A 25596-nucleotide genomic window follows, 5' to 3' on the forward strand; every position below is an offset into this window, starting at 1 on the left:
ATTAGCCAGGTGGATTCTTAACCACTGTGCCACCAGGGAAGTCCCAAAGCACTAGACTTTCATTCTGTACTTTATTACTGAAATACGTTGTCCTACCCACCCCATAGTAAAAATCTCACCCAGATCCCCCATCCTTTCTCCTCATCCCCCCAGCAAGCCCTGCACAGGTGCTCCAGGATTCTATGCCCACTGGCCATTTTGGAGTGTGTCCATTGGGTAACCATGTGGAAACCACCCAGGGCCTTTGTGGAGAAAATGGAGGGGGGCGAAGGAGCTCCAGGAAGGGCTTATTTGAGGGCCTTGGCCACTTGCTCATAGGCCAGCTCGATCTCCTCATCATCTGGACAGGTGGAGGCAAACTCTTCCCGAGCATAGGCATTGCGCAGGTACCGATGCACTCCCCGAAACACATCCGGAATGGAGAATCCTCGGTACTTCTTACATACCACCTAGGGGTGGGTAGAGGAGAACCAGTAGGTTAGCTTCAGGGAAGTCACATTGGCTGCCATGCTCTTGGTCTTTCCCTTATCCCAAGGCCTCATGATAAAATCCAGGCATTCGAGTAGGTCCACTATCTGGTTTCTCTTCCTATGATTCTTATCTCCCATATGAATCATCTTCAATCATCTTTCTTAACTCCTCACTATCTTGTAAGGCCTTCACCCTTCCTCTCCACTTACTGAAATCCTGGCCATTTATAACCAGCCGCTTTTCAGGCCACCTCAGTCCATGGTGCTAGTTTTCCCCTCTTGATTTTGAAATATAATTCACAAACCATAAAATTCTCCTCTTGAATTTCCACAGCAACTCTTTCTACTTTTCATTTGGCTTTTAATCATGTTATTATTAATCATGTGAATGTTTTATCTTCTCAGCTAGATTTCAGATCCTTTGAGGGCAAGGACCAATCACCACATATCTTGTCTTTCAGTGCCTAGTACAGAGATTTTTAGTACACAGTTCTGCAGCAGACTGACACTGGGCCCACATTTCAGAAACTAAACCATAGCTTTGAACAATGACAAAAACATGGGAACCAGCAGTTTTCATCTTCCACAAGAGGAAGTGGAGACTGAAGCTATAGACTTAAAACTTTGATTTTAGGAAAAGCCTGCTCTCTGATCTGGGGATTTGGCAATGACAGAGACAGGAAGAGCATTCTTGAAAGTAATACTGGGATGTGTTACCCTAGGCCAGTCTGTTTGCACCCACACCTTGCATCGTGGAATGTAATTCTCTCAAGTAGTGGTCTTGCCAGCAAAGACAGCAGAGAAGGAATGGGGTGGTGTCTGCTATTGAAAACCACCCTAAGAAAGAAACCACCTTTGGAGTGATTGTCATGGGAAGCCTGCGTGGGAGCCCCTTAAAGAGCCATCCCAGCGACCACCCTCTCCTCCCACAATGACCACTCACCTGTACTATGTGGAGCTTTGGCAACAGGTTGCAGTCAGCCAGAGTGAGCTCATTGCCATCCAGAAACTTCCTCTGAGAGATGCCCTCATCCTCAGCGCTGGTCTCATCTACTTCATCTGGGAGGGGGGATGTCAAGTAATTGTCTAAAACTTTCAGGGCTTTCAGGAGTCCCTTCTCCAGGTCTGTGCAAGAGAAGGGAGTTGGTAAGAACATCAGAAGACTGACATAGTCCAAAAAGGCCCATGAGGGGGTGAACACTAATGGTGAGGCCAGTCCAAAATAATAATAGCTAACACTAATGTAATTCATTTTCTCTGTGCTATTCTAAGCAATTTACACACAAAAACGCATTTAATTCTCACATCAACCCATGAAGTAGGTATTGTTATCCTCATTGTATAGATCTGGAAATGGATTTACAGAGAAGCTAAATGAATTCCCCAAAGTCACACAGCTACTAGAATTTGTACTCAGGTCATCTGGATCTAGAGTCTCTCTCTCTCTCTCTTTTATTTTTTTAAATTGAAGTAAGATTTGCCAACATCTGCTCCATCTCCCTGGTATCTGAATGTCCAGGTGCCCCTAATCCCTGGATCTTTTTTATTCCTCCTAGGACCCAGGCCTCCAACCCACAAGACTCACTATCATTGAGAGCTGGGTTTGAATTCTTGATGTAGGCAGAGAATTTGGCAAATATGTCCAGCCCAGCTGTGTTGGATTCAGGGTTCAGAGCTGCCAGCTTGGGGTACCTGGAAGCCAATGGGACAAACAGGATAAGATATCTTCCGAGGAGGAACCTCAGCTCCCCTGCCCCAGCCCCACCACCATCTCTGTTTTTCATTTCTTCAACCTCTCTCTCCCAGCTCCCCTACTCCCCTTTCCAAGTTCCCCTATACCTGGGAGGGCACAGCACCGCCTCCAGAAATTCCTCAATCTTGTTGGTGTCTGTGTGCACTTCAGTGCCGTACAGCAGGAACGGGAGCTGCCCTCCTGGGCACAGCTTCTGTACCGTCTCAGTCCGCCTGGAGGAGAGACCAGGCATTAGGACAGGAAAGGGGGTTAGGGAGACCCAGAAAGGAGAGATGGAGAGATGTGGGAAAGGGGCTCCGGATGGAGGGGAAAACAGTTCAGGATGGAAGGACTCAGGTAGGTGAGTGTGTAAGTGTGCATGTGTGTGTGCACAAGGGAGTTTAGAGGAACAGAAGGGCGCCTACCTCTTGGTGTCAACAGTGGTGACATTGAAGGTGACTCCCTTGAGCCAGAGCACCATGAACAGTCTCTGGGAGAAGGGGCAGTTCCCGATCTTGGCCCCATCACTGCCAGCCTGGAAAGCAACCCCCAGCCCAAGGTTAGGCCTGGTGCACCCCACTCATCCCCAGGCCATTCTCTGCATCTCCTACTCCCAGACCCAGCTGGTTTCTGCCTAGTCACGACACATACTCAGTCTCACCGCTAAAAGCACCCCTCCAGAACTGGGCTCTCTACCCTGGGGTCTGGGTCAAACCTAAGGTGGATCAGTGAGAATATCTTCTGCAAAGGTAGGCTTCTGGTTCCCCAGAGAGTTGAGGACAGATGGAGGTAGGCAGAGGGAATGGGCTTTGGAGAATTTGGAGGATTTGGACCCTAGAGAGGGAAGACTAATGGTGGTGTAGTTAGTTTTCTCTGTACTATTCTAAGCACTTTACATACAAAAACTCATTTAATTCTCACATCGACCCATGAAATAACACCTAGAGAGGGACTTTGGTGAGGCTAGAGTTGTGGGCTAGAGGCCTGGATTCCTGAATGGAGTAGAGCCTGAGAACAGGAGAGGTGGGGCAGGGTTTGGAAGCAGGAGTTCTGGTTCTCTATACCTCTACCCAAGCAACTGGGTGGAGAGTCAAGGGGCTCAGAGCCTCGCCCTAGAGATGTGGAGGGCCTTGCGGAGGGGGGCTGCCCTCTAATCGGCAAGTAGTGACCTCATCCCCCAAAGGACACCTCCCCGTTAGCTGAGGGTGATTCATCTCACTGTGTCTCCGGTCTCAGCAGCTTCCTTCCTGGCAAGCAGTGGGGGCAGGGACCTGTGAGGCTGAGGCCTGGGCAGCAAAGGCCACCTCCCTCTTCCCTGGGCACGGCTGGGGTTTCCCAGGACAAGTCCCCTGGCTCCAGATAATCTTCCTCACACAGGACCCAGGGCTGGAATCTCTGTAGCGCAGTCTCACCCAGGAGTAAAAATAAAAATAGCCCCTGAGGCAAGTGTGAGAGTGAGGTGGGGACCACACCTAAGGAGGTCGACCCAGGCACGGCTGAGGGAGAGGGAATGGCTACCGGAGAAGCCCCAGCATAAAGGAGAGGGAGAAACGGGCTGGAACACACAAAGGCTAGATGAACAAAAGCGGGGAAGTGGAGAGAAAGGAGGCAGGAAAGTGAAGGGTGGGGAGAATGTGTGAACCGGGAGTTACCGACGGAGGGGGAGGTCGCTAAAGGGAGGGAGGGGCACAGAGAAGAGGTCCAGAGAGGGGAGAGAATGCAGTGCTAGTGGGGAAGGGAGCGGGTCAGAAACGGCAGCCTGCGGTTTCGATATGCAAATGCCTTGGGACCACCTCTCCTCATCCACACCCGAGGGGACAGTGCTGGGGCAACTCTTTTTCTTCTGTTTCTATAACCCCCAAACCCTAAACGCCCTAACCCAGCTCTCCTCCTCCTTCTGTTCTCTCTCCCCATCTACCCTCGTGGTAGCCACAGTTCAACTCTCATCTCCTCGCCACCATCCTTTCTCTCGCTTCTCCAAGTCCTCAGGACACTCGTTCTCGACCCCATCACCTCTCTGAGCCAGCTTCTGGAACTCCACTCCCACTCTCCTGTCTCCTTCCACCACACCAATTCTTCCCATTTCACCTGGTCCCACTCCCAGGCCTCCGGACCACACCCTCTTCCTTGAAACCTCCCCCTCCCCGACACCCCCCCCCCCATCCAAGTCTCCCCCACTATGCTCCTCACCCTCTGATCTTCTTGTAGGGCCGGATGTCTCCCTCTGTCCCACCCAAAGCCTGTAGGTTTCCTGCTGCCGCCTTCTCTCTCATTCCTCCTATCAGCTGTCCCCCCACACCCACTCCCGTCAATCTTCTCAGCTCCTGGGAACCCTCCCTTTTCTCTACTTTCCTGTCCTTCAGGCTGCTGGAAACTTGCACTTCTACAAACTTTTCAGGGTTGAGCCTAGATTTCTCATAACCCGCGCACACATCAATTGTCTTCCCTTCCCAAACCCCGGCCACCACCACCCCAGGCCCCTGCCACACACGCCCTAAAGACTGCACGTGGGTTTTGGGGTGGGGATCAAAGAGGAAAGGGATTAGGAAGTTAAGGCTGGAGCTGGGGAAAAGTGAGAGTTGCCTTCCAGGAACTCAGAGGGGGGCCTAGGAGGCAGAAGGTGTTCTTACCTTCACGAACAATTCGACCTGCGGTTGTTCTTCGGCCATGGTTGCGACGGGGACCAGGAAGCGGCCGTCTCTGAGGGAACTGGGAGGGGGCGGGGCCAGGGAGAAGGCGGTCTCACAGAAAAGATTCTCTCCCCCAGACCTAGGACTACTCGCCCTGCAGCGCAGTAAGAGCCCGATCAGACCCGCTCACTCCAGACGCGGCCTCTCGACCAGTCCAGCGTACTCCACACCCAGCGGATCTAGCTCTACCCCCTCCCGGGCTGGATCTGGGAGCTGACTCACAGACCGCCCCGCCCTGAACCTGCGGAGGGGACAGGCGCGGGGGCGGAACTCGACGACCTAGGGAGTGGGCCCGGAAGGGTGAGCCTCAGGTCTCCCAGATGATGGGGAAGGGGGTGTTGGGGAGATGGAATCCTGGGAAACTTCTTTTGTCCCTGCCAGTCTCCTTGAACAAAGGACTTTTTTCTGCCTCAGTTTCCCTGCTTCATTAATCAGAGGACACTCCCACTCAACCCTCACACAAGAAATCTGACACCGACTGCTTGAGCACGTCCCTGAGGGCCCAGAAAGGGAATTATAGAAGGGAAAGGTGGTCCTTTATTACTTTCTCCAAGTTCCCTCGGGACTCCAGTCCAAATTCTGGGTTGCTAGGACTGTGGCCCAGGAGAGGGACTTGCAAGTGGAAGCTGGGGTTGGGGGAAGAGAGCAGTGAGAGGTAGGGTAGGGGTGGGGAAAGGAGATAACCAGGCCTTGTGCTGGGGAAACAGGAAGCTGAGCCAAGGGGCCTCATCACTGGCAGAGGTACTCTCCTGCTCCACAGCCCGGTCAGCTTTAATGCTTCTACTTCTGCCCCCCGTCTGGGGCCCTTTCCTGTGCCCCTTGCCCTTTTATCACTGACGGGTTGCCTTGGAAATGGGGTGGAAGCATGGGGTTATTGTGGCCCCAGAGTAGAGCTGCACCGATGCTAGGGGCTGGTGGTAGCTGGTCCTATCATGGGGGAAAAAAGTGAAGATCAGACAGAATAGGGTGAGTGGAGTCCTTAGAAGGACTAAGGACTAAATAAAGAAGAAGGGAGGGGGCTTCCCTGGTGGCGCAGTGGTTAAGAATCTGCCTGCCAATGCAGGGGACACGGGTTCGAGGCCTGGTCCTGGAGGATCCTGGGCCCACGTGCCACAACTACTGAATCCTGCGTGCCTAGAGCCCGTGCTCCGCAACAAGAGAAGCCACCGCAATGAGAAGCCCGGGCACAGCAATGAAGACCCAGTGCAGCCCAAAATAAATAAATAAATAAGTAGGGAGGACAGAGGAAGAAGAGTTCTCTCCCTCCCTCCCCAATAACCTTGATTTTGGAGGTTCTATCAAACCCTTTATGATCTGCTGAAAAATAGCCCAAAAATATGTCCTCCAGACTGGACATATGTCAGCCTCCACATTTGAATCTCCTATCCAGCCATCCCTTTCTTCCTCACCACCCTCTGTCTAACAGGACCTACAGTTTCAGAAAATCATGGTGGAATGCAAGGACATAGGAGCAAAACAGGGCTTGAAACTTAAAGAAAGGGAGAGAGTTGGGGGAGGAGCGGGTGGAGTGAAGAGAGGTGCTGGAACCAGCAGTTAGCGGTTTCCTCTCATGCTTCCTCTTCTGTGGGTTTTCTCCTCCATGGAGAAAGGCCTTTCTCTGTTCTCCTCAGAGAGGGGATATATTTGGTGTTTGCTCCCTTGAATTGTAACATCCGATAAGGATGTAGAATGATTCAACGAGTATGTGTTTGTTGGGGGGGAATCTCCTCCAGGGTGACCCTCAAAATCTGCACACATGACCCCTTCCATCTGAGGAAGGGAGGTCAAAGCAGCGCTACTTCCCAGGGTCCTTTTCTGCTCCAGCTGGTCCATGTCCACCAGAGAATCTGCCCCACAAAAATCTCCCTTCTGGGAGAAGATTCAGGCAAATGGGGCCAGCCCTGAGCTCAAACAGGTTTGGCAGCTTCTCCCCTGCCTCTCTTTCCCTACAGCTTTTATAGCTAGAGCTGCCTTGATCAATATTGACTTTGGCTAGCTGGCATGGCTACCCACAATGTATTTCTCCTTAACGTCTCAGGTAACAACAGGTAACGCTGCCCTCTCCTGGTACCATCCATCAGTGCCGCATGGGTTTGAAGCCAGGGGCTATACCCCCAAATCCTGCATCAGAGAAGTTTCCCCCCCATCTCAATCTCCTTGCCCCTGCTTTTCTCCTATCTCAGTATCTCCCCTCTTCTTCCCCAGGCTTCTCTTTCCACTCCCTCCCCTTCCTCAGGTTGGTAAACCAGTCCCTAATCTCTTCCCACCCCAGATTGGAACGTGTGTCCCTCCCCAACACTTCTTAGAGCTGTCACCTGGCCTCCTCCAGGTTTCCATAGCCACGTTGCTAAACAATTTGCCAGGGGTAACCATTAACCTAGCCCTTAACTCACTCCCCCACCTTTCTCACTAGAGGGGATTTTCCAATCATTGGTTAGCAGAGCCAGGTTACCATCTTTCCTAAGCTCTTGGGTGGGATCTCCGCATCTCAGAGTACCCAGAACAAAGCTGGGGGTGAAGATGTATTTTAAGAGATGTTTTTAAAAGTATATGATTGTTTATTTCTTTCTCCTTCACTATGTCCTTGCTTCTCCTCCCCTCAGACACACACACTCAAAAATTAGGCTCATGGAGTAGGGATTTAATTATGTTCCCTGTTTTGAGTCCACCACCTGGCCCAGAATGAATGAATGACACCCTTCTGTCCTTAGAGGTGTGTGTGTGTGTGTGTGTGTGTGTGTCTGTGTGTGTCTGTGTGTGTGCAGGGGTAGGGGCACGTTTCAGTAGGGGTGTAGGTGTTTTTTAGCAGGTCTGCTTCTCTCTGCCAGAACTTGGTGAAATTCGAATGCTTCCAACTTCTCTTGGGGCGCTGAAATTATTAATTAGGCCCTGTGGTGTCCCTATGGGAGTGATCATACTCTGCACCCAGGAAACAGGCAAAGGTGGGCTGAGATAGGAGTCTCGCTTCTTATTTCCGCTTATTTATTTAAAACACTCACGTAGCTCTTACTATGTTTGCCAGGCACTGTTCTAAGCTCATTATAAATATTAAGTTAGAATTGTTGGCATAGGTTGAATTACTGTTGCTTATCTCCACTCTCCAGAAAAAACAAAAACAAAAACAAAACAAAAAACCAAAAAAAACGCGCCTCTGTTCCTTTAAGGTCGGCCTCCTCTCCAGATTACCCAACGCCCCTAGACCCGTTCCGGGGTCTCGGAGTCTAGCTCTGCTAATGACCTTCTCACAGGCTCCACCCCATGTCAATCAAGGGCCAGAGGCCCGGTTGCTAGGCAACAGCAGAGGGCGGGAAGTTTGAACTTCTGGCAACGCTCCATATGCGAATAGGCCAATTATCGTCCACCCTTCTCTGCGGTCCCCTCCTCCCTCTCGCTCTGTTGGATCTCTAGGCAGGATCCGGGTCTCTTCGACCAATAGCGGCTAAGAAGGCGGGGCGTGTGCGCGCGCACCCCGCCCTCGCGTCGGCGCACCCTCCCGCAGGCCCGCGACACTTAGTGACGCGGTCTCGCGCACGTCGCGACCCAGGTGACTGAAAAGGCGGGAAAACGCCGCGAGCTGTCCGCAACTGGGTGGGGAAGTCAAGAGCGTGAGGCTGTGATCTTGGGGGCTTGGTTGGCAGGGGCAGAGAGAGGAGGCGTGCAAAACTTGTCCCACAGGACCCTCAGACCGTCTCCAAATACAACCTCCGCGTGACAGGAATGAGGGTGGGGCGAGTGGTGTTTTCTACAGTCTGTACTTTAGTGAAATACCCGAGAAGTCGCCCCTCCAGATGCCCTGCACCTGTGACCACAGCTCTGGAAAGCCCTAGCAGCCCTGCCCCTCAGCCCTCTCCCATTAGTTCTCAGTGGAGTTGCATTTCTGCGTGCCCCGCTACCCCCGCCTCCTCGCGGGTGAGATCTCGCTCCTGAACCGCCTTCATTTTCTTCATCCGCAGAGCCTCCAAGGCCATGGCCTCCGTAGGAGCGACCCCAGGCAGGACGCCGCAGGGACCGGGACCTGGGGAGGCCTCGGCCAGCTTCCCTAGCCCGGCCCCAGTGCCGGACCCCCGGGAGGCCGAGGAGGAGGAAGAGGAGGAGCCCGCGGAGGTCTGGGGGGGGGGTGCGGAGAGGCGATGTCGGAGGAGCGAGAGCTCGAATCTGGAGAGCAGGGAGTTGATTGGAACGTCTGATTGTTAGACTATAAAGGGGCTGGGAAGAAGAGCTGGGCCAGTCACTTCCCTCCGCTGAATGTCGGTTTCACGTTAACTGAATGGGGGTGACGATTCCTATCTCAGAGAGTTGATAAAATAATTTAAATTAAATAAGGCATGCCTCAACCCTGCACTTAACGAGTGGTTCAAATATTAGTTTCCTTTCTTTCTTGCCGGACAGATTCATCTGTGTGTGCTGTGGAACTCAGGATACCTGGGCATTGCCTACTATGACACTAGTGACTCCACCATCTACTTTATGCCAGATGCCCCAGACCACGAGAGCCTCAGGCTGCTCCAGAGAGGTGAGGACAGAACTAGGAATTCCTCTACTCTGGGATTAGAAGTGTATTTCACTCGTAGGTCCTTACCTGACTCAATCTATTTTTATTAGTTGACTTCTAGAGGCCCCCTTTGTTGTTTTTAGGAATTCATCTCATCATTCACAAATGTACCAGGAGCTGGAGATACAGTCCTGGGCAAATCAGTCATGTCTGTCCTTTAAGGGTTTACAGTCTAGTGATAATCTCCTGGGCACCCCTCTTCCCTCCCACCACCCCATCAGTTTTACTACTCTTTCCTTTTCTAATCTCATGTCTGACTCCGACTTATGCTCCCAATGTGGTGGGCACTCCCTACTCTTAGAGGGAGGAAATAAGTTTCTGAGGGGTGAAGGGAGATAGCAAGGGGAGGGCTACAGGTTCCCTCTTAGTCAAAAGATAAAGATCCTTGAACTCATTTGGTCTCCATTCTCATTCCAAGTTCTGGATGAAATCGATCCCCAGTCTGTTGTCACGAGCGCCAAACAGGATGAGAATATGACTCGGTTTCTGGGGAAGCTTGGTAAGGACTGAGTAAGGGAGAGAGGGAAAATGGGGAAGGACTAAATTATGGAATGTTCCAGGAGACTAAAGGGTCTTGGGGGGAGCTACAGCCAGGAGACCAGAATTGGGTGAGAGGGAAGGTGGAACAGCGGCAGAAGGACTGAGATGTACAGACTGATGGCCCTTTCTTTGCCTCCCTCACAGCCTCCCAAGAGCACAGAGAGCCTAAGAGACCTGAAATCATATATTTGCCAAGTGTGGATTTTGGTATCTCCTCCCTTTTGCTTTGCCCAATCCCCCATCCCAGTTTTCTTTCTCCTAACTCCACCTTCATCATCAGAGGTCTTCCCTCAGCCCTATCTCATTCTAAACCTTTGTGTTCTTCAAGCCCCATGACCAGTCTCCCCACGATCTCTCCTAATCCCTACCCTTTAATAACCTGCAGCTTAGGCTTGTCTAGGGATGAGGGCCTTCCGTGAGAAGAGGGAGTAGTAACACTTTTTGGTCAGCTTTGATTGTTGGCATTTTCCCGTTTAAGCCAAAGCCATTTGCCCCTTAAAAAAAAAAAAAAAAGGCACTGCTTCAGTGACCTCGTTCATCTAGAAGACATTTCCATAACCTTCCCAGGTTTTGCAAAAAGGACAGGGAATGTTCTATCGTAAATTAGATGTTAGGGCATTCATGTTATTAGTTCCTCTGTTAATGTGATTTTTTTGACCCCAAATCCCCAATTCCAGACAGATATCTTACTCTCCTGAGCCATTTATCTTTCTCAGTTTATGTTCCCAGCCAAACTTCTTTATAGTATATGTAGAATAAAGAGTCTGAAAATTTGGTTCTTGTCTCAGCCTTACATTAACTGCCTGTGTGAATTTGGCAAGCCACATCATCTCTCTTGCTTCTGTTTTCTCATTCTTAAAATAAGGTGAAGAATCGGGCTATAAGATCTTTCCCTCCCTTCCCTCAAAATAGGCCTGGAGATAAGCAAACAGCGCCTCCTTTCTGGAAACTACTCCTTCATCCCAGACTCCATGACTGCCACTGAGAAAATCCTCTTCCTCTCCTCCATCATCCCCTTTGACTGCCTCCTCACGGTGAGATGGGTCCTGCAAGATAAGGGCTGGGCTGCAGCAGGTTAGAGAAAGGCACAAGCACCTGGAGACTAGGTTTGAGTCCTGGGAGATACTAGCCCAGCCCTGGAAAATAGTAGTTTTCCCTGGTGTCGTCCAGCCTCCAAGACGTTGGGATTTACCCCACCTCCACTACTGATCCCCTCCTAGGTTCGAGCACTTGGAGGGCTGCTGAAGTTCATGGGTCGAAGAAGAATCGGGGTTGAACTGGAAGACTATAACGTCAGCGTCCCCATCCTAGGCTTTAAGAAATTTGTGTTGTAGGTCATTTACCCTAACCTCAACCAAAGTAAGGTGGGATTGGGAGGCCTGGAAAGTAGGACGGGATGGGGGGCGTTGGCAGTGACCCATCTGGTAAAGTGCTCTAGGACACACAGGAGCTCCTGAGAGGGTGTGGAGCTCTGGGGAGAAAACTGAGACAGTACTCTTGAAGGAGAGCTAAGCGGGTATAACTTAAGAATGAACTCATACCTCTCATACCCCAGCCACCTTCCTTTCTGCTTGTTTTCTGTCCTCAGGACCCATCTGGTGAGCATAGATCAAGACACTTACAGGTAAGGAGATGGAGGCAAGCTGTCATCTTTGGGGAGGGAGAAGGATTAAGCTTAATGCTCTAATAATCCTTAACGGGGCTCCAAGTTCTTTAATCCTGGGGCTATTCAGAGCTCTCTCCCTGAAGGAAAGAGAAGAGGGGTGAGGGGAGAGAAGAAGAAAAGCACAAAGGTGTCCCCCTCCTTTTCTAAAGGGAGAAACTGAGGCAGAGAGCAGTGAGGGGCAAACCTTACATCAAGACTTGATCTCAGGAGGTGTTCCCAATCCCCATTCCATTTTCTCAATTGCCTTTTAAAATACAAATTACCCTAATTTCTCCCTGATAGTGTTCTGCAGATATTTAAGAGTGAGCCTCACCCCTCAGTGTACAAAGTGGCCAGTGGACTCAAGGAGGGGCTCAGCCTCTTTGGTAGGTGTGCCCCCTCCCTCATCCCAAACTACACAGGCCTGCCAGAAAAGCAGCTGCCTCCAAAGATGTATCCCAGCCCCTCTCTTTCCACTTCATCCCATTGCCAGCTGTCTCTTCTGCTCCAATCCAGCTTCTTTTTTTTTTCCTTAATTTTTTTATTTTTGGCTGCGTTGGGTCTTCGTTGCTGCACTTGGGCTTTCTCTAGTTGCCGCTCTTCATTGCGGGGTGCAGGCTTCTCATTGCGGTGGCTTCTCTTGTTACGGAGCACGGGCTCTAGGCACGGGGGCTTCAGTAGTTGTGGCTCGCGGGTTCTATAGTGCAAGCTCAGTAGTTGTGGAGCACGGGCTTAGTTGCTCTGCTGCATGTGGGATCTTTCCAGATCAGGGCTCAAACCCGTGTCCCCTGCATTGGCAGGCGGATTCTTAACCACTGCGCCACCAGGGAAGCCCCAATCCAGCTTTATTATCCTCTTTGTACTCTCCCTCAGCTTGGGCATCTTCCCGAAACCTTGTCCAGTATAGTTGTCCAGTGTCATTTGAGTATCATTTCTTACTTTACCAATTCCATGTTTATTCCTTGGGTTTGTATGAATATTCCTACTAGTGGTGTACCTGTCTAGGGTCTTTGGGAGTCCCTATGTATAGAGGAGAGTTATGTAACTGCATAACTCCCATGTTTGCTTTGCATAGAGTCTTTATCTCTTATAGTTGTTTCAGGCTTTAGGGTGTATTGGGGACATCACCCCAAGTAACCACATGGTTTCACTGTGCTTCTCAGTGGGTTGTGTCTAATGTTTACGTGTGTGTGTTGGGCTTTTTGTGAGTCTAACTATGCCTGCTCTGCATATTTTTCTGGCTGAGTGTTCCTGTGAGTGCCCATTCCCTCCCCCAAGCCCATGTAAGGTAATCCCGGCTCAGACTTGTGGCCACACTCTGGCTTTGGCTGCCTTTGTGTCCTGTATCTGGGGAACGCCCCCCAGGCCAGCCAGCTGAACACCCAAACCTCTGACCCTGATGCCTCAGCTTAGACACATCCATACATTCCTTTCCCTGACCCTGCTTGTAACAGGCTCACTCCGTACCCCAACTCCCAACAGGAATCCTCAACAGATGCCGCTGTAAGTGGGGAGAGAAACTGCTCAGGTGAGTAAGAGTCACACACGTGCTACAGGTTAATGCAGGCAATCTGTAGACTCAAACACACCACCCTTAGTAGTAATGAAAACAACTGCCCTTTCCCGAATGCTGGCTAAATACATTTAATCCTTACAACGACCCCATGTGGTAGCTAGTGTTATTCTCATTTTACGTTGTCAGCACAGATGCACATGTACCCACTGATGATACACGGACTTTCACACATACACGCAGCAGAAGCAGAATCACGAGACAGCAGTGTACACATGGTAATATCTTTAATTATTAAAAACACACTTCAAATTTGAGCTGTTCTCTGATGACTCTCAAATTTGTATCTCTAGTTCCGAGCTCCATATGTGGAATGCTCTTTGCACATCATCACCACCTGCAATTGCCATAGGAAGCTCAAACTCAGAGCATCCAAACTGACACCCACTGGCCCTGTTCCTCTTCCTGCATTCCCTTTTCTGGTTAATGGCATTGCTGGCAATATAGCTTCTCAGGCTCTGAACCTTGGATTGATGCTTCTCCCTCACCCCCCATATTCAGTTATTCACTGAGACCTATTGATTCTATCCAGAAATGTCTCTCTCAGCCATCCCCTTCTCCCTCTTTCCTCTGCTCTAATTCTGGCTATCTTCATTTCTAACCTGGAGCATTGCATTCACCTTCAAATTGGTCTCTGCCTCTAAACGCTTCTTTTTTCCAATCTATTCTTCATTCCAAAATAGAGGTCTGAGCATGTCACTCCCCCACCCCCTTTTTTTTTAAAGCTTAAGTAGAAACAAAACATAAACCTCAGGAGGTTTCCGCATTACCTGCATGATTAAGGGTCGCATCTTTAGCGGTATGGCATTCAGGGCCCCTCAATTTTAATTTCCAGGCTTACCTCCTCATACCCATGTTTTGTTTTGTTTTGTTTTGTTTTTTCGGCCGTGCGGCTTGTGGGATCTTAGTTCCCCAACGAGGGATTAAACCCAGGCCCTCAGCAGTGAAGGTGCGGAGTCCTAACCACTGGACCGCCAGGGAATTCCCCCTCAAGCCTATGTTTATGCTGTTCCCTCTGGAAAGTCTTTCCCCTGCTGTCCACCTGTCAAAGTCTTACATCCTCTTGCAACCCAACTATCACCTTTCTGGTGAAGCTTTCACAGGCACCTCTGAGGAGACTGACATGCACTTTGCTGTGTGGTCACATAGTGCTTGTTTATGTTTTCTAGTTGCACTATCACATCAGGTTGGAATTAGTTGGTGAATCTACTTGCCCTCATAGCTGTGAGTGAGCTCTATGCAGTGGCCCATTCCTGTTAGCTCAGCACACGGCCTTGTACGCAGTAGAATGCAAGCACACTGGTTACATCATCTCTAAAAACTCAGGAAACCTTTGCTTGCCTGCAGGTGCACAATCTTTTCCCCATGCCACCTGCCCTGCAATGTATGTCTTTTGGAGGTTAATTTAGGATTATCTCTGAGGCCATCTCCAGGTAATTGGTGGGGTGATTTAATTACCTCAACGATCTCTAGTGCTTCAGGCGCAGATCCCTAATCTCAACCAGGGATGAAACGGAAGGAATTCTCAAAGGAGAAGAGAACTGAGTTAAAGGTGAGGGAGGGGTGCAGATTCCTTAGATAGGATCCTGCAGGGCATAGAATCACAATCTGATGATCAGCCAAGGGCCCAGCTGGCCTGAAGCCAGACAGGGCACCTGGAAGGTGACTAAATGTCACAGTATGCTCTAAAGAGCACTGTCCTAGCCGGCGGGAGACCTGAGTTTGAGATCCAGTTGTACTTCTTACTAGCTGCATGACTTTGGACAATTTGCTTACCTTCTAAGGGCCTCATCCCCTCAGCTGACTTGAGTCTGGCTCGGACTAAGACCTCCAGGCACTCGAAGTACATGAGTCAGAGCTACCCAGGTGTTTTATAAGAAAGTCTGGTGAGGCTCGTGCTCTCCAGGTGGGGAGGGTATTCACAGACTGGCCTACGCTGCCTCAGGCACCTCTGCTCCTCTGTGGCCAAGGAGCAGAGGTGCCTAAAACCCACCCTGGAATCCACATGAGTCTTCCACTTCATTCTAACCTGGGATGTTCTAACCCAGGGTAACTGGCCGTAGACTACAGTGTGAGATACACATCCTTAGGCCCCAGTGTCTTCACAGGTTGGCTCTTATACAAAATGGTATGCCTAATGGCTTGCTCTAATGTAGGAAAGAATCCTTGGGCTCCCAGGTCCTTGTAGAATCTCACACTCTTCATAGCCACAGGGAGATAGGGATACCCAGAATTAGACAAATACAGATGAGACGTTTATTTCTGTATAATAATTTAATTTATTAGGAAATAACCTCAGACACAGAAAAGGTAATAATAATAATAATAATATAAACCTCTGTGTTTCCACTAGCCAATTTAAAAATAAGACGATGTTATTGAAGCCCTTTAAGTATCTCTACCCAATACTTTCTTCTCTGCAGGGATGAACATTATCATGAATTGAGGACTTATTCTACATGGAACATTTATATACTTTCACAGGAAGAACATGAAAAGACGAATGTCACAGCTAAATACAGCTAAAATAGCTAAATACAGATATACAAACTCTTTCTGACTCACTAAATACAGATATACAAACTCTTTCTGACTCACTCCTACTCAGCTGCAGAGAGAGCTAGAGTGTTGGCATTCAAATGCCTCAACACACTGCTCTCCCTCTAAAATATTGACAAACTCCATCACATATCCACATGGAATGACACATGGTCATATCCATCAAAACCGAGATACACACAGTTGTGCTCACATCCAGAGATTTTCAGTAGATGCAAGTAAACACACCTGCATAGATAGGACACTGTACTTACCAGTGCAGATACGTATTGCCGCAATCCCCAGGGACCTCCAAATGCACACTTTCACAAATTGAGATCAAGACAGTGATGAGAACAGATGTAATTTCTGGTCTCCTCACTCCAACCCTCACTTCCAGGCTATGGTTCACACGTCCAACCCAGGACCTGGGGGAACTAAATTCCCGTCTGGATGTCATTCAGTTTTTCCTGTTACCCCAGAATCTGGACATGGCTCAGATGCTGCATCGATTGCTGGGTCACATCAAGAACGTACCTGTGAGCTCGGGGTTGGGGGCAGGGAGGTGGGGAAGGAGGTTGAGGGATGCTGGGCATCTTGAGGGGCATTAGGGTGGGAGAAGGAAAACAGCGGCTGTCTCCTTGTTTGACTCCAGCTGATTCTTAAACGCATGAAGTTGTCCCACACCAAGGTCAGTGACTGGCAGGTTCTCTACAAGGTAAGACCTCCCTTCTTGAATCTAGAAGTCCAGGTTAAGACCCCCAGCATGTGTTCCAAACCCTCTTTACTCTCGTCACTCGGTCCAACTTTATCCCAACACTTTTAAAAAAACTTTGCACTGTGGAAATTGTCAAAAAAAATTTAGAGAGAATAATACAATGAACTCCCATGTACCCACCATATAGCTTTAACACTTTGACTCATACAAATCTTGTTTCATGTATATCTTCTCTCACTTTCCTTTTCCTGGATTATTTTGAAGCAGTTCCCAGCCATCATGTCATTTCACCCATAAATATTTCAATATGCTTTCTAAAAGAAAATTATTTTTAAAAAAGAATAACAATGCCATTATCTTATCTAAAAATTAATGTAATTCTTTAATATCAATTATCTCATGTTTAAATTTCTATTTATCTCTTAAATGTAATGATTTTTTTAAATTACAGTTTGTTTAATTAGGATCAAAATATGTTCATATAGCGATGGGATGATGTCTTTCTGAGTCTCCTTTATGGGTTCCTTCTCCATTTCACCATTCTCTCTCTCTCTCTCTCCCTCTCTTTCTCTCTCTCTCTCTCCCTCTCTCCCTCTCTCTCTCTCCCTCTCTCCCTCCCTCCCTCCCTCTCCCTCTACCCCCATCTCTCCATCTCTCCATATATATGTCTTTTCCCCCTTGCAATGTATTTGTTGAAGAAGCTGGATTATTTGTCCTACAGAGTTTTCCTTAGCCTGAATTTCACTGATTACATTCCCTGTTTTTGACATGTTTCTCTCCTCTTCTAAAATTTCTGTAAATTAATAGTTGAATCTAGAAGCTTGATCAGCTTCAAGATTAGTTTTTTTCAATAGTGTTTCATAAATGGAGGAACATAATGTCAGTATGTCTGACTCTCCTTTTGTGATGTTAGCAGTCTTTGATGTTTAATATCTAAGTCCATTAGTTCTTTAGAGATTGCAAAGTAGTGTTATTCTAATTCTGTCATTCTTTCTTCATTTATTAGACAGAACGTTTCTGGAAGGAAGACTTCCTCTCATCTACTCTTTGGTTACCTAGTGATATCACAGAACATTGCTTGATTTTTTTCCCCCTGATTTTATCTGTCCAGCTATCAGCAAATATGAAATTAGTTCCATAATCCTCCAAGGCAACCAATGAGTTTTTTTGGTTGCTGTTGTTGTTTTAGTATCATTACAAACTTACAGATTTCTTCGTGCTTCAGGCCACTGCATTTTTTTTTTTCACTGCATTTTTAATCTTTACACATATTCGAGTTATTCCATCTTTGGCCAATGGGAGCCTCTTCATGTTGGCTTCTGAGTCCTTTAACATGACACTAGTAGACTTGGATAGCTTCCCCACTCTCTGGTTTGACAAGATGTACCAGATATACCATTTACACCTACCCGTTCTGACCCAGAACCAGACATTTCTCTGAGGAGCCCTGGTTCCTTTTAGTGAGAAATGGTATTTCTGTATACCACAGTGAATGCTAGAGGGTACTCAGCATGTTTTGCTTTTTGCTTGTAGGCCTTTTCTGTGGACAGATCTAGGAACTTTTAAAAAAATAAAATACATGATAAATTAGTACTGACATCACCTATTTATTTTATTTTAGTTTTTTAGATATCCAGAGATCACTGTATCTATATTCTTTTTTTTTAAATTAATTTCTTTTTGAGTATAGTCGATTTACAATGTTGTGTTAGTTTCTGCTGTATAGCAAAGTGAATCAGTTATACATAAATATATATCCACTCTTTTTTAGATTCTTTTCCCATTTAGGTCATTACAGAGTATTGAGTAGAGTTCCCTGTGCTATACAGTAGGTTCTTATTAGTTATCTATTTTATATATAGTAGTGTGTATATGTCAATCCCAATCTCCCAGTTTATCCCTCCCCCACCGTTTCTCCCTTGGTAACCATTAGTTTGTTTTCTACATCTGTGATATCACCTATTTAAATTCAGTACCACAGGGTTCTTGTATATTCCATTTTTATCCTCTTCAATATTTCCTTCTTCCATACTGGAGATTCTGTGTCTCAATAACACTAGGAATGAGAAAATCAAAGTATCACTTATTTGCTTTTTCCTACATTACATCCACAACAATCTTAGAATAGCAATATCACCGTTACTACCAACTATATGATTATTGAACACTGTTTAAGATTTTTTGGGGGGAAGGAGGGATAGTGCTTTCTGTTCTCTCTAGGGATATACAGTCAAATTGCTGTGTTTTAGTCACTATTTCAAGTGGTTATGTCACTATCTGGATATACATTATGTTCATTTGTTTCATTCTTTTTTTGATTTTTAATAATTGCTTCTTAAAATTTAATCTTATAATTATGTAGAATATTTACACAGTTCCAAAGTCAAATCTCCCAAACAAGGTATAGTCAATTAATTGTAGCTTCTATCCCTTTTCCCTCTCTCCACCTATAGATAACCTTTTTTAAAAAAAATTTTTTTTTGGCTTAAATAAGATTAAGTTTATCTTTTATAGAAAAGGATAAAAATAAGCAGTCCATGATTGTTGGGTGGTTTCATAAAGTCCTCAGTGACCCAGTCTCCTTCTGTCTTCCTGTTCTGCCATCCTCAGCATGTGGCTTCTACCACCTAGCTCAAGATAGCAATGTGAATTCCAGCTGTAACATCTGCTTTCCAGCTACTCCTCCTCCACCGCTATTCGAAGTTTCCAGTGACTGTCTGAAGTTCCTCTGTGCATGGTTTCAGTTTCCAGCTTTTTTGCTGCAGCAGCTGCTATAGTTCTGTTCCCAGTGAATTTGAGGTTCTTGATGTCTCATTGCAGAAAGAATTCAGTGTGAAACAAAGTGATACTTAAGAAGTGGATTTATTTAGAGAGAAACACACTCCACAGACAGAGTGGGGGCCATCTCAGAAGGCGAGAGAGCCTAAAAATTTTTTTTTAATTTAAATGTATTTATTTATTTTTGGCTGCGTTGGGTCTTCGTTGCTGCGCACGGGCTTTCTCTAGTTGCGGCGAGCGGGGGCCACTCTTGGTTGTGGTGTGCGGGCTTCTCATTGTGGTGGCTTCTCTTGTTGCAGAGCACGGGCTCTAGGCGCCCGGGCTTCAGTAGTTGTGGAATGTGGGCTCAGTAGTTGTGGCTTGTGGGCTCTAGAGCGCAGGCTTAGTAGTTGTGGCGCATGGGCTTCAGTAGTTGTGGCTCATGGGCTCTAGCGCGCAGGCTCAGTAGTTGCGCACGGGCTTAGTTGTTCTGTGGCATGTGGGATCTTCCCCGACCAGGGCTCAAACCCGTGTCCGCTGCATTGACAGGCGGCCACCAGGGAAGCCCTCTACAGTATATTTACCTAACACATAAAGTAGTTTCAGTTTTATTTTACGTGAGCAGATGTGTGTGACTATTTGTATATCCCCTCCCACTACTTAACATTTATCCTTGGCTTCACCCAGGCCAGGCTCTGCGTTCAAGCACTCTGCCTGGGAGACCCACCATGTTCCTGCTCAGGATAGCATGGTGGTTAAAAGCCAGACACCTGGGCTCAATTCCCAGCTCTTCTATTTACTCTCTGTGAGAACTTGAGCAAATTGTGTTACCTCTTTGTGCTTCAGGTTGCTCACCTGTAAAATGGAGTCTGCTAGTCCCTGTCTCCTAGGATTATTTTGAGAATTGAATGAAATTAACACATGTAAAAAGTTTAGAATATTGCCTGGCGGGTAGTAAACATTCAATAAGTGTTAGTTCTTATTCCTACCTCTATTCATTTGCCCATGCTCTTCCCCCCACCCAGAATACCCTCCTCCCTTTGGAATTGCCTTATTCAAGACCAAGCTCATTTCTTTTTCTCTGCAAAGCTATCCCAACTATTTTAGCCCATATTAGTCTTATTCTCTGAACTTCCTTAGTAATTTTAGTCAGTTTCACAACTTGGTCAATCTTTTTTGTGGGTAGTCATTGTTTTTGTTGCTTGTTTCCATCATGGCTAGATTATAAACCCTTTGGTTTACACACTTTATATATCCTCTGTCACAGAGTGAGGCTCAGTCAATGTCCTTTGGATTGGGTCTATCCACTCAGTCTAATCCCTGGTTAGAGCAGCCACCTCAGGTCACACTGACTTTCACGCTGGGGAATTAATTCTCAGTGACTCTCACCCATCCTCTCTTCCTGCTGTCTCTTACCTGAATGCTGTCATTGCCCCTTCTGCTCATTTACTTCTTTCTGCCTTTCATATCCCTATTTCTCTTTCTCCTTCCTCTGTACAAACTTCTCTCTTGGGATATTGTACAAATCTCTATCAAAGCACCTACCACTTTATTTTTAAATCTTCTGTGTGTATTTCTGTCTTCCTTACTAGACCACGAGCCCATCTAGGACAAGGGACCCAGTTGTCTTTGTTGTCTTTGGAGCCTCAGTGTTTAGTGTGGTGCCTGGTGAAGAGTTCTGCAGATACCATTTTCTCTCTCACTGTTTTCTTTTTTGCATTTGAGATCTCTCTGTCTCTGTTGTTGTGTTTTTCCCAATTGGTCTTTGTTCTTCTCAGTCCATCCCTGTCCCCTCGCCTAAGCCCGGCCTGGGTATGGGCCACCCTCCTCTGTCCATTTCTCCTACAGACAGTGTACAGTGCCCTGGGCCTGAGGGATGCTTGCCGCTCCCTGCCCCAGTCCATTCAGCTCTTTCGGGACATTGCCCAAGAGTTCTCTGATGACCTACACCACATTGCCAGCCTCATTGGGAAAGTGGTGAGTGGAAGGAAAGAGGCAGAGCTCCTGGGAAACTAGGGGAGAGAGATGGGTTTGGATAATAGAGAACGACTGGGCTCTGGGGAATGTGGTGTGGAAGATGGGGATGCGTGGGAGACACTGAGGTCTGCTGGATTACCAAGGGATGGGATGGTGAGAGGAGATGGCAAAATATCAGGGATCTGCTTGGAGGCTTGGAGGGTTAGGGTTAAAGCAGGGACTGAAGGGGCCCAAGTAGAGGTGAGGAACAGGACGAGATGGTGCTGGATGTAAAGAACCTGAACTTCTTGTCTCCTCAGGTGGACTTTGAGGGCAGTCTTGCTGAAAATCGCTTCACAGTCCTCCCCAACATAGATCCTGAAATTGATGAGAGTGAGTGTTAGGTGTACGGATGGGCCTGTGAGCACTGAAACATGAGTCTGCCCAGTGATGGGGTACCATTCTCGGTAGGCGGCCACTACAACTGGGGATAATCATCGCAACCAGAGCAGGAACCTTACTTTTGATATCCACGTGTCTTTCACCCTCCTAGAAAAACGAAGGCTGACAGGACTTCCCAGTTTCCTCACTGAGGTGGCTCGGAAGGAGCTGGAAAATCTGGACCCCCGTATTCCTTCATGCAGTGTCATCTACATCCCTCTGGTGAGGGTAGGAGGGTGGGTGTGCTCCCCAGGGGTTTTTTAGGGGGACATTAGGCTTATGAAGGACACATTAGTAGATAAGAAAACCCTGGAGAAATCTGAAGAACATGAACACTTTTTGGTGGCTTTAGCCCCCTGAGGGAAGCATTGGGGGATATAGGGGACTCTGGCTTCCTCTAAGGAAAGAAAGTGCCCAGTGCATCACTCTCTGCTTTATCTCTTTTTTACTCTCCCCAGATTGGCTTCCTTCTTTGTATTCCCCGCCTGCCTTCCATGGTGGAGACCAATGACTTTGAGATTGAGGGTCTGGACTTCATGGTGAGACCCTTGACCTCTGTAGGGGTTGATAAGGAAAGTGAATGAGCAGCTGAGGGGAAGGCCTTACCCCATCAGCACTGCCCAATGTGGGATCCCTCTTCTGTTGTTTTACTCTAATCTTTACCAGCTCTGAGACAAAGGAGAAAGAAATCAAGGTCAGGGCTGGAGCGGGGGGTTAGAGAGGATGAGGATCGAGAGAAGCAAAGCCCATAGCTTTGAACCCTTGTATCCAGTTCCTCTCAGAGGAGAAGCTTCACTATCGTAGTGCTCGAACCAAGGAGCTGGATGCATTGCTGGGGGACCTGCACTGCGACATCCGGGGTGAGGAGAAGCGAGTGGCTGGAGCGGAGCGGGCAGCATGGAGATGATTCTGATAGGCTCCTTTCCTTCCTGCTATTGCTCTCGCTCTCTTTCTCTCTTTGACTCTGCCTTTTCTGAATGTCTCTGGGTATTTCAGATGGTATCTGCAAGCCTGTTTCTGGGTCCCTCTGCTGGCCTCTTTGTCTCTCCTTCACTTTCCCCTGGAGCTGACCCCCAGCTCCCTCCCTTACCTGCCCCCAGACCAGGAGACCCTGCTGATGTACCAGCTGCAGTGTCAGGTGCTGGCACGGGCAGCTGTCTTGACCCGGGTGTTGGACCTTGCCTCCCGCCTGGACGTCCTCTTGGCTCTTGCCAGTGCCGCCCGGGACTATGGCTACTCAAGGCCCCATTACTCCGCACGGCTCCTTGGGGTACGAATCCAGAATGGCAGGTGAGAACAGAAAAGGGTGGAGGCATAGACAAGAGGGGCCCAAAGGCCCCATCTTCTGCATCCACAGGCCATGTGCAAGGTACCTCTCCACCCACTGCAGGCATCCTCTGATGGAACTCTGTGCCCGAACCTTCGTGCCCAACTCCGCAGAATGCGGGGGGTACAAAGGGAGGGTCAAAGTCATCACTGGACCCAACTCCTCAGGGAAGAGCATATACCTCAAACAGGTAGAGGAATCCCTACAAACTGGGCCTCTGGACTCTTCTCCATTGTCTCCATCCCCCACCTGCCAGTCAACCCAGGTCCCTACGGCTCTTCTCCCACTGTGTTCTGACCCCAGCTGTCATGAAAAGACCATAACCCACACCCGCTGCTCCTCTTCCTCCCAAGTTCTCATTCTCTACCTGAGGGAGAGCCATGCTCTAATGATCATTCCATGGCCTGAATTCTCCTCCCCCACCTCTGAATTAAAGTGTGCCTTTGCTCACTCCCTGCCCTTTACTGATTCTAAAGCGAGCAGAAGGGGCTGTGATCTTCTGTTAAACTGTGTCCATCCCTCTTGATCTATTGTTCTCCCCTCAGTTTAGCCTCACCTTCACCTCAGCCACACGAGACACTGGGCCCTGTCTCCTCCCCTATTCAGGTAGGCTTGATCACATTCATGGCCCTGGTGGGCAGCTTTGTGCCAGCAGAGGAAGCCGAAATCGGGGCAGTAGACGCCATCTTCACCCGAATCCATAGCTGTGAATCCATCTCCCTTGGCCTCTCTACCTTCATGATCGACCTCAACCAGGTCAAAAGGAGGGAGGGTTGGGGGAGGGGGATAATGGGGAAGGAACCCTACCCGTGAAAAATGTTCAGAACAGGAAAAGCGTTCCTTCTGCTGCCTGCTCTCTGCACTAGGGGCAGGGAGCACCCAGTTCAGAGACCAGGAGAATCAGTACCGCGAACGTTTATCGATCCCCGGCTTTGTGTGAGGCACTGTTGGCAATGAAAGGATGAACAAAACATGTGTCTCGCCGTTAAAGAACTTGCAGTCCAGTCGGGTGGACACATACACAAGCAGCTTCACTGCCAGGCAGACTGTGGTCAGTGCGTTACAGGCCTCGAATGTTTCTGAAACTCTCCCTTGTCCACCTGGTACCCAGCAGGTGGCGAAAGCAGTGAACAATGCCACCGAGCGGTCGCTGGTCCTTATCGATGAATTCGGAAAGGGAACCAACACGGTAAGGGGAGAAGCTGTTGAGGAGCTAAGGAGGGGAAAATGAAGGAGGGCTAAGGAACAAGAGGGTGCGGCTGTGCCCCTGGAAAAGAATAGGGGTGTGTGGGTGGAAAAGAAACAGAGTGTGAGGGGGGAGAGGCCCGGCAGGAGGAGAGGGGCGCACGGGGCACCTGTGGTTCCACAGCCTCACCCCTGCCCTCTGCACAGGTGGATGGGCTCGCGCTTCTGGCGGCCGTGATCCGACACTGGCTGGCGCTTGGGCCCACGTGCCCCCACATCTTCGTGGCCACCAACTTTCTGAGCCTCATTCAGCTACAGCTGCTGCCACAGGGGCCCCTCGTGCAGTATTTGGTGAGGAAACCAATCCAGCTCCCTAGGGGCCCCTAGGCCGAGCATTTCCCTGAGCTGGGAACTGGCTTCTCCATCAGAACAGGGGCTCCCTGAGCACAGGGACCATGTCCCTTCCTGTTTCTCACTCTCCACAGCAACTGACCAAGGGACTGGGGCAGGAAGCAGAATGACTGATAACATTCCCCTTTTCTTCTCTTTTAAGACCATGGAGACCTGTGAAGATGGGAATGACCTTGTCTTCTTCTATCAGGTTTGTGAAGGTGTTGCCAATGCCAGCCATGCCTCCCACACAGCTGCCCAGGCTGGGCTTCCTGAGAAACTCGTTGCTCGTGGCAAGGAGGTGAGGTCCAAACAGCAACCGCCTCCATCAGGGCTCCCTCCCACTGTCCCTGCTTCTCTGAGGGACCTGGATTTCTGGGCCCATGGGATTTCTGACCCTTACTCTCTCTTCTCTTATCCAACACCCACGCCCACCTCTGCCCCTTCCTCCTCGGTCCTAGGTCTCAGACTTGATCTGCAGCGGAAAGCCCATCAAGCCTGTCAAGGAGCTGCTAAAGGAGAAACAAATGGAAAAGTGAGTGCAGGCCCAGGGTCCTTGTTCTCTCTAGCATGTTCTGCAGCTCTTCTACCCCTTTCAGGGACTCAGACAGCCTCTTGCCCTTTAAAGATTCAAAATTTCTTCCTGAAATTCCTAAATTCTCAAGGTCTCAGGTTTCCTGTGCTGCCTCCTCTTCCCTCTGCTCAGGGATTCTGTTATCCATGCTTCCATAAATCTCACTGTTCTCTCTCCCCTCAGTTGCCAGACGTTAGTAAACAAGTTTCTGAAACTGGATTTGGAAGATCCCAATCTGGACCTGGACATTTTCATGAGTCAGGAAGTGCTGCCTGCTGCCACCACCATCCTCTGAGCATCCTTCCTGGGCTCTCCTCCACATCCCAAACCCCGGGAGGCTGCCAGGCCCTCTTTGTTTCCTTACTTCCTTCACACCCAGAGTTCTCAGTTTCCCTGAAAATTTTGTTTCATGTTAGTAATAAAGTTTATTTTGGAGAAAGTTATTGTTTCCTTAGACGAGCCAAAACAAAACAAGAGAGTAGGAAAGAGATGAAATAGGAAGCAGCAG

The 25596-nt window shown here is 48.6% G+C and overlaps 2 protein-coding genes across 7 annotated transcripts; one reads left to right on the forward strand and one right to left on the reverse strand.

Moving 5' to 3' along the window:
- Positions 1-52: 52 nt before the first annotated feature.
- Positions 53-5078, reverse strand: CLIC1 (chloride intracellular channel 1). Its single transcript, XM_082411579.1, has 6 exons — positions 4833-5078; positions 2628-2737; positions 2310-2435; positions 2056-2162; positions 1414-1595; positions 53-449 (listed from the first exon to the last, which is right to left on the reverse strand). Exons 1-6 carry the CDS (start codon positions 4869-4871, stop codon positions 288-290), a joined length of 726 nt encoding a protein of 241 aa, XP_082267705.1. The 5' UTR covers positions 4872-5078; the 3' UTR covers positions 53-287.
- Positions 5079-6862: 1784 nt separating this feature from the next.
- On the forward strand, positions 6863-25527 carry MSH5 (mutS homolog 5). Of its 6 annotated transcripts, none has more exons than XM_082411538.1 (25): positions 6868-8436; positions 8846-8996; positions 9282-9405; positions 9863-9943; positions 10129-10191; positions 10897-11018; positions 11205-11314; positions 11573-11608; positions 11933-12015; positions 13112-13157; positions 16141-16279; positions 16396-16458; positions 21064-21192; positions 21492-21564; positions 21725-21834; positions 22071-22151; positions 22385-22472; positions 22713-22902; positions 23003-23129; positions 23546-23695; positions 24051-24128; positions 24332-24475; positions 24726-24815; positions 24976-25049; positions 25272-25527. In XM_082411538.1, the coding sequence occupies exons 2-25, from the start codon at positions 8859-8861 to the stop codon at positions 25381-25383; spliced, it is 2451 nt and encodes an 816-aa protein (XP_082267664.1). In that variant the 5' UTR covers positions 6868-8436; positions 8846-8858; the 3' UTR covers positions 25384-25527. The 6 variants fall into 6 exon arrangements, with proteins under 6 accessions (XP_082267667.1, XP_082267664.1, XP_082267665.1 ...); XM_082411536.1 differs by having other exon boundaries at positions 6869-8436; positions 24678-24815; XM_082411537.1 differs by having other exon boundaries at positions 6870-8436; positions 24054-24128; positions 24678-24815.
- Positions 25528-25596: the final 69 nt, after the last annotated feature.

This window comes from Balaenoptera physalus (genome assembly GCF_965194825.1).
Source record: "Balaenoptera physalus genome assembly, chromosome: 11".
In the NCBI taxonomy this organism is placed as follows: Eukaryota; Metazoa; Chordata; class Mammalia; order Artiodactyla; family Balaenopteridae; genus Balaenoptera; species Balaenoptera physalus.

Bases quoted from the DNA above. Each gene is read 5' to 3' on its own strand.
- CLIC1 (XM_082411579.1), bottom strand. From the start codon at position 4,871: ATGGCCGAAGAACAACCGCAGGTCGAATTGTTCGTGAAG. The intron at 2,436-2,627 runs GTAGGCGCCCTT...TCTCTCCTCCAG, and splicing joins ACCACTGTTGACACCAAGAG to GCGGACTGAGACGGTACAGA. The intron at 2,163-2,309 runs GTATAGGGGAAC...ATTGGCTTCCAG, and splicing joins GCGGTGCTGTGCCCTCCCAG to GTACCCCAAGCTGGCAGCTC.
- MSH5 (XM_082411536.1), top strand. From the start codon at position 8,859: ATGGCCTCCGTAGGAGCGACCCCAGGCAGGACGCCGCAGGGACCGGGA. The intron at 16,459-21,063 runs GTAAGACCTCCC...TTTCTCCTACAG, and splicing joins ACTGGCAGGTTCTCTACAAG to ACAGTGTACAGTGCCCTGGG. The intron at 25,050-25,271 runs GTGAGTGCAGGC...CTCTCCCCTCAG, and splicing joins AAGGAGAAACAAATGGAAAA to TTGCCAGACGTTAGTAAACA.